This window comes from Zonotrichia leucophrys, unplaced genomic scaffold, assembly GCF_028769735.1.
Source record: "Zonotrichia leucophrys gambelii isolate GWCS_2022_RI unplaced genomic scaffold, RI_Zleu_2.0 Scaffold_64_270646, whole genome shotgun sequence".
Taxonomy (NCBI): Eukaryota; Metazoa; Chordata; class Aves; order Passeriformes; family Passerellidae; genus Zonotrichia; species Zonotrichia leucophrys.
In genome coordinates, this window is record NW_026992269.1 from 210,127 (window position 1) to 227,246 (window position 17,120).

At 54.1% G+C, this 17,120-nt stretch overlaps 1 protein-coding gene across 2 annotated transcripts; it reads right to left on the minus strand.

The window, feature by feature from the left end:
- Nucleotides 1-862: 862 nt before the first annotated feature.
- Nucleotides 863-16,102, minus strand: AGPAT1 (1-acylglycerol-3-phosphate O-acyltransferase 1). Of its 2 annotated transcripts, none has more exons than XM_064737488.1 (8): nucleotides 16,027-16,102; nucleotides 11,665-11,854; nucleotides 10,205-10,338; nucleotides 6,123-6,298; nucleotides 4,440-4,535; nucleotides 2,940-3,012; nucleotides 1,564-1,734; nucleotides 863-1,472 (listed from the first exon to the last, which is right to left on the minus strand). In XM_064737488.1, the coding sequence occupies exons 2-8, from the start codon at nucleotides 11,847-11,849 to the stop codon at nucleotides 1,276-1,278; spliced, it is 1,032 nt and encodes a 343-aa protein (XP_064593558.1). In that variant the 5' UTR covers nucleotides 11,850-11,854; nucleotides 16,027-16,102; the 3' UTR covers nucleotides 863-1,275. The 2 variants fall into 2 exon arrangements, with proteins under 2 accessions (XP_064593558.1, XP_064593559.1); XM_064737489.1 differs by lacking the exon at nucleotides 16,027-16,102 and adding an exon at nucleotides 13,205-13,513 and having other exon boundaries at nucleotides 11,665-11,843.
- Between the last annotated feature and the right edge of the window lie 1,018 nt (nucleotides 16,103-17,120).

Below are 17,120 nucleotides of genomic sequence, written 5' to 3' on the forward strand. Positions count from 1 at the left end.
CCCACCCCAAATAAATACACGGCAGCGAGGGGGCGGGGCTTGGCTGCAGCGGCCAATCAGCACCGGCCACGCCCCGGCCACGCCCCCACCGTGGGGCAGCCCGGGGTCAGTTTGCCCCCACTTGTGGGTCAGTTTGTCCCCACTTGGGGGTCACTTTGGCCCCACTTGTGGGTCAGTTGTGGCCACACTTGGGGGTCAGTCCAGGCCCACTTGGGGGTCAGTCCCTGCCCCATTTAGGGGTCACTTTGGCCCCACTTGGGGGTCAGTTGTGGCCCCACTTGTGGGTCAGTTGTGGCCACACTTGGGGGTCACTTTGAGCCCCATCTGTGGGTCAGTTGTGGCCACACTTGGGGGTCAGTCTTGGCCACACTTGTGGGTCAGTTTGTCCCCACTTAGGGGTCACTCTGTCCTCACCTGGAGGTCGGTCCAGGCCCCACTTGGGGGTCAGCCCCACATCGTGCCATGGGTCAGTTCCTGCCCCACTTAGGGGTCAGTTTGTCCTCACTTGTGGGTCAGTTTGGCCCCACTTTGTCCCCACTTAGGGGTCAGTTTGGGCCCCACTTAGGGGTCAGTTCCTGCCCCACTTAGGGGTCAGTTTGTCCCCACTTGTCCCCACTTAGGGGTCAGTTTGTCCCCACTTGTGGGTCAGTTTGTCCCCACTTAGGGGTCAGTCCAGGCCCCACTTGGGGGTCAAACCGTGTCCAACTTGGGGGTCAGTTTGTCCCCACTTGGGGGTCAGTTTGGGCCCCACTTGGGGGTCACTCCAGCCCACACTTGTGGGTCAGTCCAGGCCCCATTTGGGGGTCAGTCCAGGCCCCATTGTGGTCAGTCAGGCCCCACTTGTGGGTCAGTCCGGCCCCATTTTGGGTCAGTTTGGCCGCACTTGTGGGTCAGTCCAGCCCACACTTGTGGGTCAGTCCAGGCCACACTTGGGGGTCAGTCCCTGCCCCACTGGGCAGGGCCGGGGGTCACTCTGGGGGTCACTCTGGGGGTCACTGCAGGGGTCACTCCGGGGGTCACTCTGGGGGTCACTCTGGGGGTCACTCCGGGTCACTGCCGGACACTGGGGGTCACTCGGCGTGGCCGTAGGGCTGTGGTGGTCACTCTGGGGGTCACTCCAGGGGTCATTCAGGGCCGTGTGGTTGTGTTGGTCACTCCGGTGGTCACTCCGGTGGTCACTCCGGTGGTCACTCTGGGGGTCACTCCAGTGCTCACTCTGGTGGTCACTCCTGTGGTCACTCCTCCTGTGGTCACTCTGTGGGTCACTCAGCGTGGCTATTGGGTCACTCTGGTGGTCACTCCTGTGGTCACTGGGGTGGTCACTCCCGTGGTCATTCCTGTGGTCACTGGGGTGGTCATTCCTGTGGTCACCCTTTGGGTGGTCACTCCTGGGGTGGTCACTGTGGTGGTCACCCTTTGGGTGGTCACTCTGGCGGTCACTGCCGTGGTCACCTTTGGGTGGTCACTCTTTGGGTGGTCAGTGTTGTGGTCACTCCGGTGGTCAGTGCCGTGGTCAGTGGTCACTCCGGTGGTCAGTGCTGTGGTCACTCCGGTGGTCACTCTGGTGGTCACTCTGGTGGTCACTCCGTGTCCGGGCGGTCACTCCCAGCTCGGCCGACAGCGCCTCGAAGGCGTCCAGCATGGCGGCGCGGACGCGCTCGGTCAGCGCGGGAACATCGGCCGGAGCCAGGCCCAGCGTGGGCAGCGGGGGCAGCACCTGGATCACACACTCGCCTATGGGGGACCCCAGACCCATAAATACCCCATAGAGACCCCAGACCCACAGAGAGACCCCAGACCCAAATAAACCCCCTGACCCACAGCCAGACCCACAGATACCCCCGGGAACATCGGCCGGAGCCAGGCCCAGCGTGGGCAGCGGGGGCAGCACCTGGATCACACCACTGACACCCATGGAAGAGACCCCAGACCCATAATAATACCCCATAGAAGACCCCAGACCACATAAAATACCCCCCATAGATGACCCCACAGTGATACCCCAGACCCACAGAGACCCCAGCCGGGAACATCGGCCGGAGCCAGGCCCAGCGTGGGCAGCGGGGGCAGCACCTGGATCACGCACTCACCTGGGGAGACCCCAGACCCAAATACACCCCAATGAGAGACCCCAGACCCACAGAGAGACCCCAGACCCATAAATACCCCATAGAACCCTACAAAACCAGACCCACAGAGAGACCCCAGACCCATAAATACCCCCAGACCCAGAGCCAGGCCCAGCGTGGGCAGCGGGGGCAGCACCTGGATCACACACTCGCCTATGGAGACCCCAGACCCACAGTGAGACCCCAGACCCACAGAGACCCAGACCAAATAAACCCCACCCACAGCCAGAACCACAGGAGCCCCAGCCCCACAAGAACCCCAATGAGAGCCCCCAGCCCCACAGGGAGCCCACCACCCCACAGGGAGCCCCAGCCCCACAGACACCCCACAGGAGCCCCCAGCCCCACAGGGAGCCCCAGCCCACAGGTGCCCCCAGCCACAGGGAGCCCCCAGCCCCACAGAGAGCCCCCGGGCCCCAGCCAGCCCACAGGGAGCCCCCAGCCCACACGGGAGACCCCAGCCCCACAGCCACCCCACAGGGAGCCCCAGCCCCACAGGAGCCCCCAGGCCCCACAGACACCCCAAGAGACCCCCAGCCCACAAGTGACCCCAAGGAGCCCCCAGCCCCACAGGAGCCCACAGGAGCCCCCAGCCCCACAGGGAGCCCCCAAGCCCCACAGGAGCCCCAGCCAAGAGACCCCAGACCCACAGATACACCCACAGGGAGCCCCCAGCCCCACAGGTGCCCCACAGGGAGCCCCCAGCCCCACAGGGAGCCCCCAGCCCCACAGGGAGCCCCCAGCCCCACAGACACCCCAATGAGAGCCCCCAGCCCCACAGGGAGCCCCCAGCCCCATAGATGCCCTCACCAGGGGTGAAGCGCCGCTCCCGTTTGCTGTAGAAGTGCTGGTAGGACGAGATCACGATGGGAACCACGGGCACCTGTGGGGCACGGAGGGCTCGGGGGGGGCTGCTGCTGCCCCACGGCTGCCCCACAACCGACTCATAACTGCCCCATGGCTGCCCCATAACCAACTCATAACTGCCCCATGGCTGCCCCATAACTGCCCCATAACCGACTCATAACTGCCCCATAACTGCCTCATAACTGCCCCATGGCTGCCCCACAACCGCCCCACAACCGACTCATAACTGCCCCATGGCTGCCCCATAACTGCCCCATAACCGACTCATAACTGCCCCATAACCGACTCATAACTGCCCCATGGCTGCCCCATAACTGCCCCATAACTGACTCATAACTGCCCCATGGCTGCCCCATAACCACCCCATAACCGACTCATAACTGCCCCATAAACCGACTCGTAACTGCCCCATAACCGACTCGTAACTGCCCCATAACTGACTCATAACTGCCCCATGGCTGCCCTATGACTGCCACATAACTGCCCTACAGCTGCCCCATAACCGACTCATAACTGCCCCATAACCGCCCCACAACTGACTCATAACTGCCCCATGGCTGCCCCATAACTGACTCATAACTGCCCCATAACTGCCTTATAACTGCCCCATGGCTGCCCCATAACCACCCCATAACCGCCTCATAACTGCCCCATAACTAACTCATAACTGCCCCATAACTGCCCTTCAGCTGCCCCATAACCGACTCATAACTGCCCCATAACCGCCTTATAACTGCCCCATAACTGCCCCATAGCTGCCCCATAACTGCCCCATAACCACCCCATAACTGCCGTATAACTGCCCCACAATTGCCCCATACTGATCCCATAACCACCCCACAGCTACCCCACAACCACCTTGTAACTGCCCCATAACCGCCCCAAAACCACCCCCTAACTGACTCATAACTGCCCCATAACCACCCCATAACTGCCCCATAACTGCCCTACAACCACCCCATAACTGCCCCATAACTGCCCTATAATTGCCTCATAACTGCCCCATAACTGCCCTATAACTGACTCATATCTGCCCCACAACCACCCCATAACTGCCCCACAGCTGCCCCATAACCGACTCATAACCGACTCATAACTACCCTATAACCACCCCATAACCGCCCCATAACCGACTCATAACTGCCCCATAACTGCCCCATACCCGCCCCATAGTGCCCCACATGGCCCCACATACCTGTGCCTGCACGGCCAGGTGGAACGCCCCCCGTTTGAAGGGCAGCATGGAGCTGTGCCCCATAGCGCCCCATAACCGCCCCATAGCGCCCCATAACCGCCCCATAGCGCCCCATAACCACCCCACATTGCCCCACATACCTGTGCCTGCACGGCCAGGTGGAACGCCCCCCGTTTGAAGGGCAGCATGGAGCTGTGCCCCATAGCGCCCCATAACCGCCCCATAGCGCCCCACATTGCCCCACATACCTGTGCCTGCACGGCCAGGTGGAACGCCCCCCGTTTGAAGGGCAGCATGGAGCCGCTGTGGTTGCGCGTGCCCTCGGGGAACACCCACACCCGCACCTGTGGGGCAGGATGGCATGCATGTGGGGCTGCCCCATAACTGCCCCATAGCATCCTATAACCACCCCATAGCGCCCCACAGCACCCCATAACTGCCCCATAGCCCCCGCTGTGCCCTCGGGGAACACCCACACCCGCACCTGTGGGGCAGGATGGCATGGATGTGGGGCTGCCCCATAGCGCCCCATAGCCCCTGCTGTGCCCTCGGGGAACACCCACACCCGCACCTGTGGGGCAGGATGGCATGGATGTGGGGCTGCCCCATAGCGCCCCATAACTGCCCCATAGCGCCCCATAACTGCCCCATAGCGCCCCATAACTGCCCCATAGCACCCCATAACTGCCCCATAACCGCCCCATATCCGCCATACCCCTGCTGTGCCCTCGGGGAACACCCACACCCGCACCTGTGGGGCACAATGGGATGGATGTGGGGCTGCCCCATAGCGCCCCATAACTGCCCCATAGCACCCCATAACTGCCCCATAGCGCCCCATAACCACCCCATAACCACCCCACATCCGCCATAGCCCCCGCTGTGCCCTCGGGGCACACCCACACCCGCACCTGTGGGGCAGAGCTGCGTGTGGGGCTGCCCCATAGCACCCCATAGCATCCTATAACCATCCCATAGCACCCCATAGCCACCCCATAGCGCCCCATATCCGCCATAGCCCCCACTGTGCCCTCAGGGAACACCCACACCCGCACCTGTGGGGCACAACGGGATGTGGAGCTGCCCCATAGCCACCCTATAGCACCCCACAGCCATCCCATAATCACCCCATAACCACCCCATAATGACCCATAACCCCTCATAACCCCCCATACCCACCCCATAGTGCCCCATAACCACCCCATATCCCCCGATAACCACCCCATATCACCCCATAACCATCCCATAGCGCCCCATAACCACCCATAACCACCCCATATCACCCCATAACCACCCCATATCACCCCATAACCACCCCATATCCCCCGATAACCACCCCATACCCACCCCAGAGCACCCCATAACCACCCCACATCATCCCATAACCGCCCCATATCTACCCCATAGTGCCCCATAACCACTCTGTATCTCCCTATAGCACCCCATAATGACCCATAACCACCCCATAGCGCCCCATAACCACCCTGTACCACCCCACAGCACCCCATAACTGCCCCATAGCGCCCCATAACTGACGTCCTGGCTGAGCATGGTGTGCGCGGCCTCGGCCATGACGCTGATGGCACTGTGGGCTCTGCCAGCCCCATAGCGCCCCATAACCACCCCATAACCACCCTGTATCATCCCATAACCGCCCCATGTCACTCCATAACCACCCAAAGCGCCCCATAACCACCCCATATCTACCCCATAGTGCCCCATACCCACCCCACAGCACCCCATAACACCCCATAACCACCCTGTATCATCCCATAACCGCCCCATAGCACCCCACATCTCCCCATAACTGACGTCCTGGCTGAGCATGGTGTGCGTGGCCTCGGCCATGACGCTGATGGCACTGTGGGCTCTGCCAGCCCCATAGCGCCCCATAACCACCCCACAGCACCCCATATCACCCCATAACTGACGTCCTGGCTGAGCATGGTGTGCGCGGCCTCGGCCATGACGCTGATGGCGTCGTGCGTCCTCTTGCGGTCGATGAAGATGATGCCGCCGAGCCAGCACACGACGCCCACGGCGCCCATGTAGAGCAGCTCGCGCTTGGCGATGGGCACACAGCGATCGGGCAGCACCTCCATCATCCCTGCAAGTTATGGGGCACATGTGGGGTTATGGGGCAGGTTCGGGGTCCATGGGATATCCTACACCTGCCCCATAACTGCCCCATAGCTGCCCCATGTAGAGCAGCTCGCGCTTGGCGATGGGCACACAGCGATCCGGGAGCACCTCCATCATCCCTGGGGTGATATGGGGCACATGTGGGGTTATGGGGCAGGTTTGGGGTTATGGGGCAGGTTCGGGGTCCATGGGATATCCTACACCTGCCCCATAGCTGCCCCATGTAGAGCAGCTCGCGCTTGGCGATGGGCACACAGCGATCGGGCAGCACCTCCATCATCCCTGTGGGGTGATATGGGGTAAATGTGGGGTTATGGGGCACATGTGGGGCAGGTTTGGGGTGTGTGGGATATCCTACACCTGCCCCACAGCTGCCCCATGTAGAGCAGCTCGCGCTTGGCGATGGGCACGCAGCGATCGGGCAGCACCTCCATCATCCCTGCGGGTTATGGGGCACATGTGGGGCAGGTTTGGGGTGTGTGGGGTGTGTAGGGTGTGTGGGGTGCCCTATAGCAACCCTACACCTGCCCCATAACTGCCCCATGTAGAGCAGCTCGCGCTTGGCGATGGGCACACAGCGATCGGGGAGCACCTCCATCATCCCTGTGGGGTGATATGGGGTAAATGTGGGGTTATGGGGTGTGTGGGGTGCCCTATAGCAACCCTATAGCTGCCCCATAGCTGCCCCATGTAGAGCAGCTCGCGCTTGGCGATGGGCACGCAGCGATCCGGCAGCACCTCCATCATCCCTGGGGGTTATGGGGCACATGTGGGGTCTGTGGGGTTATGGGGTGTGTGGGGTGCCCTATAGCTGCCCTATAACCACCCCATAGCTGCCCCATGTAGAGCAGCTCGCACTTGGCAATGGGCACACAGCGATCGGGCAGCACCTCCATCATCCCTGCGGGTTATATGGGGTTATGGGGCACATGTGGGGCAGGTCTGGGGTGTGTGGGGTGTGTGGGGTGCCCTATAGCTGCCCCATGTAGAGCAGCTCGCGCTTGGCAATGGGGACACAGCGATCCGGGAGCACCTCCATCATCCCTGCGGGGTTATGGGGCAGGTTTGGGGTTATGGGGCAGGTTTGGGGTTATGGGGCAGGTTTGGGGCCCATGGGATATCCTACACCTGCCCCATAGCTGCCCCATAGCTGCCCCATGTAGAGCAGCTCGCGCTTGGCGATGGGCACACAGCGGTCGGGCAGCACCTCCATCATCCCTGCGGGTTATGGGGCACATGTGGGGCAGGTCTGGGGTCTGTGGGGCACATGTGGGGTGTGTGGGGCACGTATGGGGCTGGGAGGAGTTTGGGGCTCTATGGGGCAGCCACTGGTCAGGGATGTGTGGGGTGCGGATCTATAGGATTGGGATCTATGGGGATCTATGGGGCAGGATCTATAGGATGGGGATTTATGGGTCAGGGCTCTATGGGGCAGGGTTCTATGGGGATCTATGGGGCAGGGTCTATAGAATGGGGATTTATGGGGTCAAGGCTCTATGGGACAGGGATCTATGGGGATCTATGGGGTCAGGGCTCTATAGAATGGCGATTTATGGGGTCAGGGCTCTATGGGGCAGGGATCTATGGGGCAGATCTATGGGGCAGGATTTATAGGAATTTATGGGGTCATGGATCTATAGGATCAGGATCTATGGGGATCTATGGGGTCAGGGCTCTATGGGGCAGGGATCTATGGGGATCTATGGGGTCAGGGCTCTATGGGGCAGGGATCTATGGGGATCTATGGGGCAGCCCCATACCCAGCAGGTCCAGGGAGCTCTGGTGGTTGCTGACCATGGGCAATGGTCACTCAGGGCTATATGGGGCAGGGATTTTGGGATTTCTATGGGGTTTTTTGGGGTCAGGGCCCTATGGGGCAGGGTTCTATGGGGCCAGGGCTGATCTATGGGGCAGGATGTCCTACCAAGAGATCCAGGGAGCTCTGGTGGTTGCTGACCATGGGCAATGGTCACTCTATGGGGTCAGGGCTATATGGGGCAGGGATTTTGGGGTTTCTATGGGGTTTTTTGGGGTCAGTGCCCTATGGGTCAGTTCTATGGGGCCAGGGCTGATCTATGGGGCAGGAATCCGTACCCAGCAGGTCCAGGGAGCTCTGGTGGTTGCTGACCATGGGCAATGGTCACTCAGGGCTCCATGGGATGGGGCTCTATGGGGTCGGGGCTCTATAGGATCACTATCTATGGGGATCTATGGGGTTCTATGGGGATCTATGGGTCAGATCCATGGGGCAGCCCCATACCCAGCAGGTCCAGGGAGCTCTGGTGGTTGCTGACCATGGGCAATGGTCACTCAGGGCTCCATGGGATGGGGATTTTGGGGTTTCTATGGGGATCTATGGGGCTCTATGGGGTCAGGGCCCTATGGGGTGGGGATCTATGGGGTCAGGGCTCTATGGGGTGAGGATCTATGGGGATCTATGGGGCAGGAATCCGTACCCAGCAGGTCCAGGGAGCTCTGGTGGTTGCTGACCATGGGCAATGGTCACTCTATGGGGTCAGGGCTGTACAGGATCACTATCTATGGGGCTCTATGGGGTCAGTGCCCTATGGGGCAGGGTTCTATGGGGCTCTATGGGTCAGGAATCCATACCCAGCAGGTCCAGGGAGCTCTGGTGGTTGCTGACCATGGGCAATGGTCACTCAGGGTTATATGGGATGGGGATTTTGGGGTTTCTATGGGGATCTATGGGGTCAGGGCTCTATAGGATCAGTATCTATGGGTCAGATCTATGGGGCAGCCCCATACCCAGCAGGTCCAGGGAGCTCTGGTGGTTGCTGACCATGGGCAATGGTCACTCAGGGCTATATGGGATGGGGATTTGGGGGTTTCTATGGGGATCTATGGGGTCAGGGCCCTATAGGATCAGTATCTATGGGTCAGATCCATGGGGCAGCCCCATACCCAGCAGGTCCAGGGAGCTCTGGTGGTTGCTGACCACGGGCAATGGTCACTCAGGGCTCCATGGGATGGGGATTTTGGGATTTCTATGGGGTTTTTTGGGGTCAGGGCTGTACAGGATCAGTATCTATGGGGATCTATGGGTCAGATCTATGGGGCAGCCCCATACCCAGCAGGTCCAGGGAGCTCTGGTGGTTGCTGACCATGGGCAATGGTCACTCAGGGCTCCATGGGATGGGGATTTTGGGGTTTCTATGGGGTTCTATGGGGTCAGTGCCCTATGGGGCAGGGTTCTATGGGGATCTATGGGTCAGATCTATGGGGCAGCCCCATACCCAGCAGGTCCAGGGAGCTCTGGTGGTTGCTGACCATGGGCAATGGTCACTCAGGGCTGTACAGGATCAGTATCTATGGGGATCTATGGGGTCAGTGCCCTATGGGGCAGGGTTCTATGGGGCTCTATGGGGCAGGATGTCGTACCCAGCAGGTCCAGGGAGCTCTGGTGGTTGCTGACCATGGGCAATGGTCACTCAGGGCTGTACAGGATCAGGATCTATGGGGATCTATGGGGTCAGTGCCCTATGGGGCAGGGTTCTATGGGGATCTATGGGGCAGGGCTGATCTATGGGTCAGGAACCCGTACCCAAGAGATCCACGGAGCTCTGGTGGTTGCTGACCACGGGCAATGGTCACTCAGGGCTCCATGGGATGGGGGTCTATGGGGTCAGGGCTCTATAGGATCAGTATCTATTGGGGTCAGGGCTGATCTATGGGTCAGGAACCCGTACCCAAGAGATCCAGGGAGCTCTGGTGGTTGCTGACCGCTGGCAATGGTCACTCAGGGCTCCATGGGATGGGGCTCTATGGGGTCAGGGCTCTATAGGATCAGTATCTATGAGTATCTATGGGGTCAGTGCCCTATGGGGCAGGGATCTATGGGGCAGCCCCATACCCAGCAGGTCCAGGGAGCTCTGGTGGTTGCTGACCACCACGTAGGGCTGCCGGGGTGGGAAGTGCTGCGCCCCCCGCACCTCCATGCGGATCCCGTAGAGGCGCTTGACGTGCTGCATCAGCCCGCGGATGATCCTGAGGGAACCACAGAAACACCCCGTAACTGATACAAACACCCCAATAACGGACCCAAAACCCCCCGAATTCACCCCAAATCCCCTCTCACTTCATGTTCTCCACGTCCCTGCCCCTGAGGGCGCACAGAGGGATGGCCAGCAGGGCCAGCAGCAGGATCCAGCCATTGTAGAACCCACAAATCCCCCCAAATAATGAAATAACTGATACAAAATCCCCCATAACTGATACAAACAGACCCAAAACCCCCGAATTCACCCCAAACCCCTCTCACTTCATGTTCTCCACGTCCCTGCCCCTCAGAGCACACAGAGGGATGGCCAGCAGGGCCAGCAGCAGGATCCAGCCATTATAGAACCCCAAATAATGAAATAACTGATACAAACACCCCAATAACGGACCCAAAACCCCCCGAATTCACCCCAAAACCCCCTCTCACTTCATGTTCTCCACGTCCCTGCCCCTGAGGGCGCACAGAGGGATGGCCAGCAGGGCCAGCAGCAGGATCCAGCCATTGTAGAACCCCCAAATCCCCCCAAATAATGAAATAACTGATACAAATACCCCAATAACTGATACAAACTGACCCAAATCCCCCCGAATTCACCCCAAAATCCCCTCTCACTTCATGTTCTCCACGTCCCTGCCCCTCAGGGCACACAGAGGGATGGCCAGCAGGGCCAGCAGCAGGATCCAGCCATTGTAGAACCCACAAATCCCCACAATAACTGACTGAAATACCCCAATAATCCCCAATAACGGACCCAAATCCCCCCGAATTCACCCCAAAATCCCCTCTCACTTCATGTTCTCCACGTCCCTGCCCCTCAGGGCACATAAAGGAATGGCCAGCAGGGCCAGCAGCAGGATCCAGCCGTTATAAAACCCACAAATAATGAAATAACTCATACAAAACCCCCAATAACTGATACAAACAGACCCAAATCACCCCAAATTCACCCCAAATCACCCCAAAATCCCCTCTCACTTCATGTTCTCCACGTCCCTGCCCCTGAGGGCACACAGGGGGATGGCCAGCAGGGCCAGCAGCAGGATCCAGCCGTTGTAGAACCCCCAAATCCCCCATAAACACCCCATAACTGATACAAACAGACCCAAAACCCCCCGAATTCACCCCAAAACCCCTCTCACTTCATGTTCTCCACATCTCTCCCCCTCAGGGCACACAGGGGGATGGCCAGCAGGGCCAGCAGCAGGATCCAGCCATTGTAGAACCCCCAAATCTCCACAAATAATGAAATAACTCACACAAAACCCCAATAACAGACCCAAACCCCCCAAATTCACCCCAAAATCCCCTCTCACTTCATGTTCTCCACGTCCCTGCCCCTGAGGGCACACAGGGGGATGGCCAGCAGGGCCAGCAGCAGGATCCAGCCGTTATAGAACCCCATCTTGCAGAAGAACCGGAAGGAGCCGCAGCGCTCGTAGAGCAGCGGCAGCAGCAGCAGCGCCAGCGCCAGCGCCGCCGTGCCCACCGTCACCTCCATGGCGCCTACAACGGGGGAAATTAATTAATTTTAATGGATTTTAATTAAAATGGGTGTTCACAGCGGGAGCAAAAAAAAATCCCGGGATTTGGGGGCAGAAATGGCAAAAAACCCCGTTAAAAAACGCGAATTTTGAACCCCACCGTCACCTCCGTGGCGCCTAAAATGGGGGAAAATTAATTTAAAATTAATGGATTTTAATTAAAATGGGTGTTCACAGGGAGATGGGGGCAGGGAGCAAAAATAATCCTGGGATTTGGGGGGAGAAATGGCAAAAAACCCCGTTAAAAAACGCGAATTTTGAACCCCACCGTCACCTCCATGGTGTCTGAAAAGGCATAAAAACTCAAATTTTAAAAAAATTATTATAGCATATTATTAAATCTATTATATAATTATTACCTACATAATAAATTAAAATAATCATAATTAAAATATTAATTATTATATATTATATAATATCATAACATATCATCTAAGATATCATATCATGTATTATATTACATTACATTATATTACATTATATTATATTATATTACATTATATTACATTATATTATACTATATTATATTATATTACATTATATTATATTATATTATATTACATTATATTATATTATATTATATTATTATTACATTATATTACATTACATTATACTATACTATATTATACTATATTATATTACATTATATTATTTAATTTTTTATAAATGATCTCCTCAGTGGGTGATGGGGTAAAGGAGCAAAAATTTTCCAAAGATTTGGGGTCAGGAATTGAAAAAAACCCCATAAAAACCCCTCAAATTTGGCCCCCACCGTCACCTCCATGGCGCCTAAAACGGGGGAAATTAATTAATTTTAATTAAAATGGGTGTTCACAGGGAGATGGGGGCAGGGAGCAAAAAATATCCCGGGATTTGGGGGGAGAAATGGCAAAAAACCCCGTTAAAAACTCGAATTTTGAACCCCACCATCACCTCCATGGCGCCTAAAACGGGGCAAAATTAATTAATTTTAATTAAAATGGGTGTTCACAGGGAGATGGGGGCAGGGAGCAAAAAATATCCTGGGATTTGGGGGGAGAAATGGCAAAAAACCCCGTTAAAAAACGCGAATTTTGAACCCCACCGTCACCTCCGTGGTGTCTGAAAAGGCATAAAAACTCAAATTTTAAAAAAATTATTATACCATATTACATTATATTATATTATATTATATTATATTATATTATTTAAATTTTTATAAATGATCTCCTCAGTGGGTGATGGGGTAAAGGAGCAAAAATTCCCAAAGATTTGGGGTCAGGAATTGAAAAAAACCCCATAAAAACCCCTCAAATTTGGCCCCCACCGTCACCTCCATGGCGCCTACAACGGGGGAAATTAATTAATTTTAATTAAAATGGGTGTTCACAGGGAGATGGGGGCAGGGAGCAAAAAATATCCCGGGATTTGGGGGCAGAAATGGCAAAAAACCCCGTTAAAAAACTCGAATTTTGAACCCCACCGTCACCTCCATGGCGCCTAAAACGGGGGAAAATTAATTTAAAATTAATGGATTTTAATTAAAATGGGTGTTCACAGGGAGATGGGGGCAGGGAGCAAAAAATATCCTGGGATTTGGGGGGAGAAATGGCAAAAAACCCCGTTAAAAATTTGAATTTTGAACCCCACCGTCACCTCCATGGCGCCTAAATGGGGAAAATTAATGGATTTTAATTAATTTAAGGGAGATGGGGGCAGGGAGCAAAAAATATCCCGGGATTTGGGGGGAGAAATGGCAAAAAACCCCGTTAAAAAACGCGAATTTTGAACCCCACCGTCACCTCCGTGGTGTCTGAAAAGGCATCAAAACTCAAATTTTAAAAAAGTTATTATACCATAATATTATGTCTATTATGTAATTATTACCTATATAATAAATTGTAATAATCATGATTATTATATTAATTTTCATATATTATATAAAATCATAACATATCATCTAAGATATCATATTATGTATTATATTATGTTACATTATATTACATTACATTATATTATACTATATTACACTATATTATATTATATTACATTACATTACATTATATTATACTACATTACATTATATTATATTATATTACATTATATTATATTATATTATATTATATTACATTACATTATATTATATTATATTATTTAAATTTTTATAAATGATCTCCTCAGTGGGTGATGGGGTAAAGGAGCAAAAATTTCCCAAAGATTTGGGGTCAGAAATGGCAAAAAACCCCATTAAAAAAACCAAATTTGATGCCCACCGTCACCCCCATGGTGCCTAAAGGGACCAAAAAATTAATAACTTTAAATTAAATTTAAGTTTACTAAAATAAATAATGGGTGATGGGGTCAAAGAGCAAAAATTCCCAAAGATTTGGGGGCAAAATTTGAAAAAAAAAACCAAAAAAAACCCCTCAAATTTGGCCCCCAATGTCACCTCCATGATGTCAAAAAAAGCAAAAAAATTAGAATTAAAAACAATTATTATATGATATTGTTATATCTATTATATTATGTTATATTATATTATATTATATTATATTATATTATACTATACTATACTATATTATATTATATTATATTATTTAAATTTTTATAAATTATCATCTCTGTGGGAATTGAGATCAGGGAGCAAAAAAATCCCAAAGATTTCGGGTTAAAAATGCCAAAAAACCCCATTAAAAAACCCAAATTCGCTCCCCACCGTCACCTCCACCGTGTCTAAAAGGACCAAAAATTAATAAAATTAAATTAAATTTATCTCCTTGGTGGGTGATGGGGTCAAAGAGCAAAAAATCCCAAAGATTTGGGGTCAGAAATGGCAAAAAACCCCATTAAAAAACCCAAATTTGATGCCCAAAAATTCCTCAAATCCCTTCAGGAGCTTCAAAATCCGCTCTGGACCCCCCAAATTCCCTCAGAACTCCTAAAATTTCCAATTTTCACCTCAAAATTTCCCATTTCCAGCCCAAATTCTCCATTTCCACCCCCAAATCCCCTCAGAACCCCCCGAATTCCCCATTTTCACCCCAAATTCCCCTCAGAACGCCCCAAAATCTCCAATTTTCACCTCAAATTCCCCTCAGAACTCCCAAAATCCCCCTCAGAACCCCCCAAATCCCCAATTTTCACCTAAATTTCCCCATTTCCAGCCCCAAATCCCCTCAGAATTCTCCCAAATCCCTGAAATCCCCTCAGGCTCCCCAAATTCCCCTCAGGATTCCCCAAATTCCCCATTTTCACCCCAAAACCACCTCAGAACACCCCAAAATCCCCTCAGGATTTCCCAAAATCCCCTCAGGACCCCTAAAATTCCCCATTTTTACCTCAAATTCCCCCTTTCCACCCCAAAATCCCCTCAGAATGTCCCAAAAATCCTGAAATCCCCTCAGGCTCCCCAAATTCCCCTCAGAAGCCCTAAAATCCCCAATTTTCACCTCAGATTCCCCATTTCCATCCCAAAAATCCCCATTTTCACCCCAAATTCCCCTCAAGACCTCCAAATTCTCCTCAAAACCCCTCAAATTCCCAATTTCCACCCCAAATTCCCCATTTCCACCCCAAATCGCCTCAGAACACCCCAAAACCCCTCAAATCCCCTCAGGCTCCCCAAATTCCCCTCAAGACCCCCAAAATCCCCTCAGGATCCTCCGAATCCGCAAATTTCACCCCAAATCCTCCATTTCCACCCCGAATTCCCAATTTCCACCCCAAATTCCCCATTTCCACCCCCAAATCCCCTCAGAACGCCCCAAATCCCCTCAGGCTCCCCAAATTCCCCTCATGAACCCCAGATTCCCCTCAGAATCCCCCGAAACCCCAAATTTCACTATAAATCCCCGATTTCCACCCCGAATTCCCAATTTCCAACCCAAATTCCCCATTTCCACCCCCAAATCCCCTCAGAACGCCCCAAATCCCCTCAGGCTCCCCAAATTCCCCTCACGGGCCCCACCCCGGCCCCGCCCTCCCCTCAGGGCTCGGCCGGGCCCAACCGGGCGGGACCGGGCGGGGCATCCCCGGCCCGGGAAGGGCCTCGAGGCCTCGCCGGGAGCCTCGGGAGCCGCTGGGACCCCCCGGGACCCCTCGGGAGCCCCAAAATCCCCTCAGGACCCCCCAGGTCCCCTCAGGCCCCGCCGGTACCGGGAGGGGCGGCGGCTGCGGCGGCGGCGCGGGCCCGTCCCGCCGCCGGAAGCCACGTCGCTGATTGACAGCGCGCTCGGCGAATCGCCGCCTTAAACAGCGCGGCTGGCCCCGCCTCCTCGCTCTGCGTGGTTGTCGTGGTAACGAACAGGCGGGAAATTGCGGCGTCGCGAGGGCAACGCAGGCTCGCGGAGCTGATTGGACAAGAGAGCTGCTTGTCAAATTAAATAACCAATCAGCGCGCGGCACGCCCAGGATCAATACACAGCGCCTCATGGTGGGCGGATCCTTGAGAGTTTCCACTAATAGCAGTGCGGTAATTTGATTGGCAGGCTAGGCGGCCAATGGGAAGGGAGGATGGTGTGTGAGGGGAAGAAGAGATGGCGGCAACCAGGAGCGATCGTGAGGGGTTTTGGGGAATTTATGGGGATTTTGAGGTTCTGAGGGGCTGGGAGCCCAAAAAAGGAGATTTAAGAGAGATTGAAGACACTACTGAAGAAATTTGGGGGGTTTTTGGGGGGTTGGGGCCTCCTGGGAGGGAATCTGGGGTCTCTCACCCATTAGGTGAGAGCCCCCCTCTCAAAAAAAAACCCCAGAAACAAAAAATTTCCCTCAAAACCCCCAAATCCCCACGAATTCCACTAAAAATAACCCCAAAAATTAAATTAAAGCAGCTGTTCCACCACCGACGAGGCTGAGTGTGGTTTGTGGTTTGGAATTGAGGGAAAAACCCCAAAAATTCCCCCCCAAATCCCTCAAAAGTTCTGGAAAAGTTCCTCAAAAAAAATCTGCAAAATATCCCCCCTAAAAACTCGTGAGGAACACTTGAAATATGTTGCAAAAAATGCCCCAAAAGTTCCTAAAAAACTCCTTTAAAATTCCAATAAACTCACCCAAAAACCACAAAAAAACCCCAAAAAATTCCTTAAAGAGAAAACAAGAATTTCCCAAAATTCCCCCCAAAATTCCCCTAAAAATTCACAACAAAAATCACACAAAAAATCACACAAAAAATCACAAAATTTCCCCAAAATTGCCCAAAATCCCCAGATTTCCCCCCAAAATCCCAGATTTCCCCAGCCCCTCCCCCACAG

Bases quoted from the DNA above. Each gene is read 5' to 3' on its own strand.
- AGPAT1 (XM_064737488.1), bottom strand. From the start codon at position 11,849: ATGGAGGTGACGGTGGGCACGGCGGCGCTGGCGCTGGCGCTGCTGCTG. The intron at 4,536-6,122 runs GTCAGTTATGGG...CCTGCCCCACAG, and splicing joins ACACCATGCTCAGCCAGGAC to GTGCGGGTGTGGGTGTTCCC. The intron at 3,013-4,439 runs GTATGTGGGGCA...CGTGCCCCACAG, and splicing joins ACCTGGCCGTGCAGGCACAG to GTGCCCGTGGTTCCCATCGT.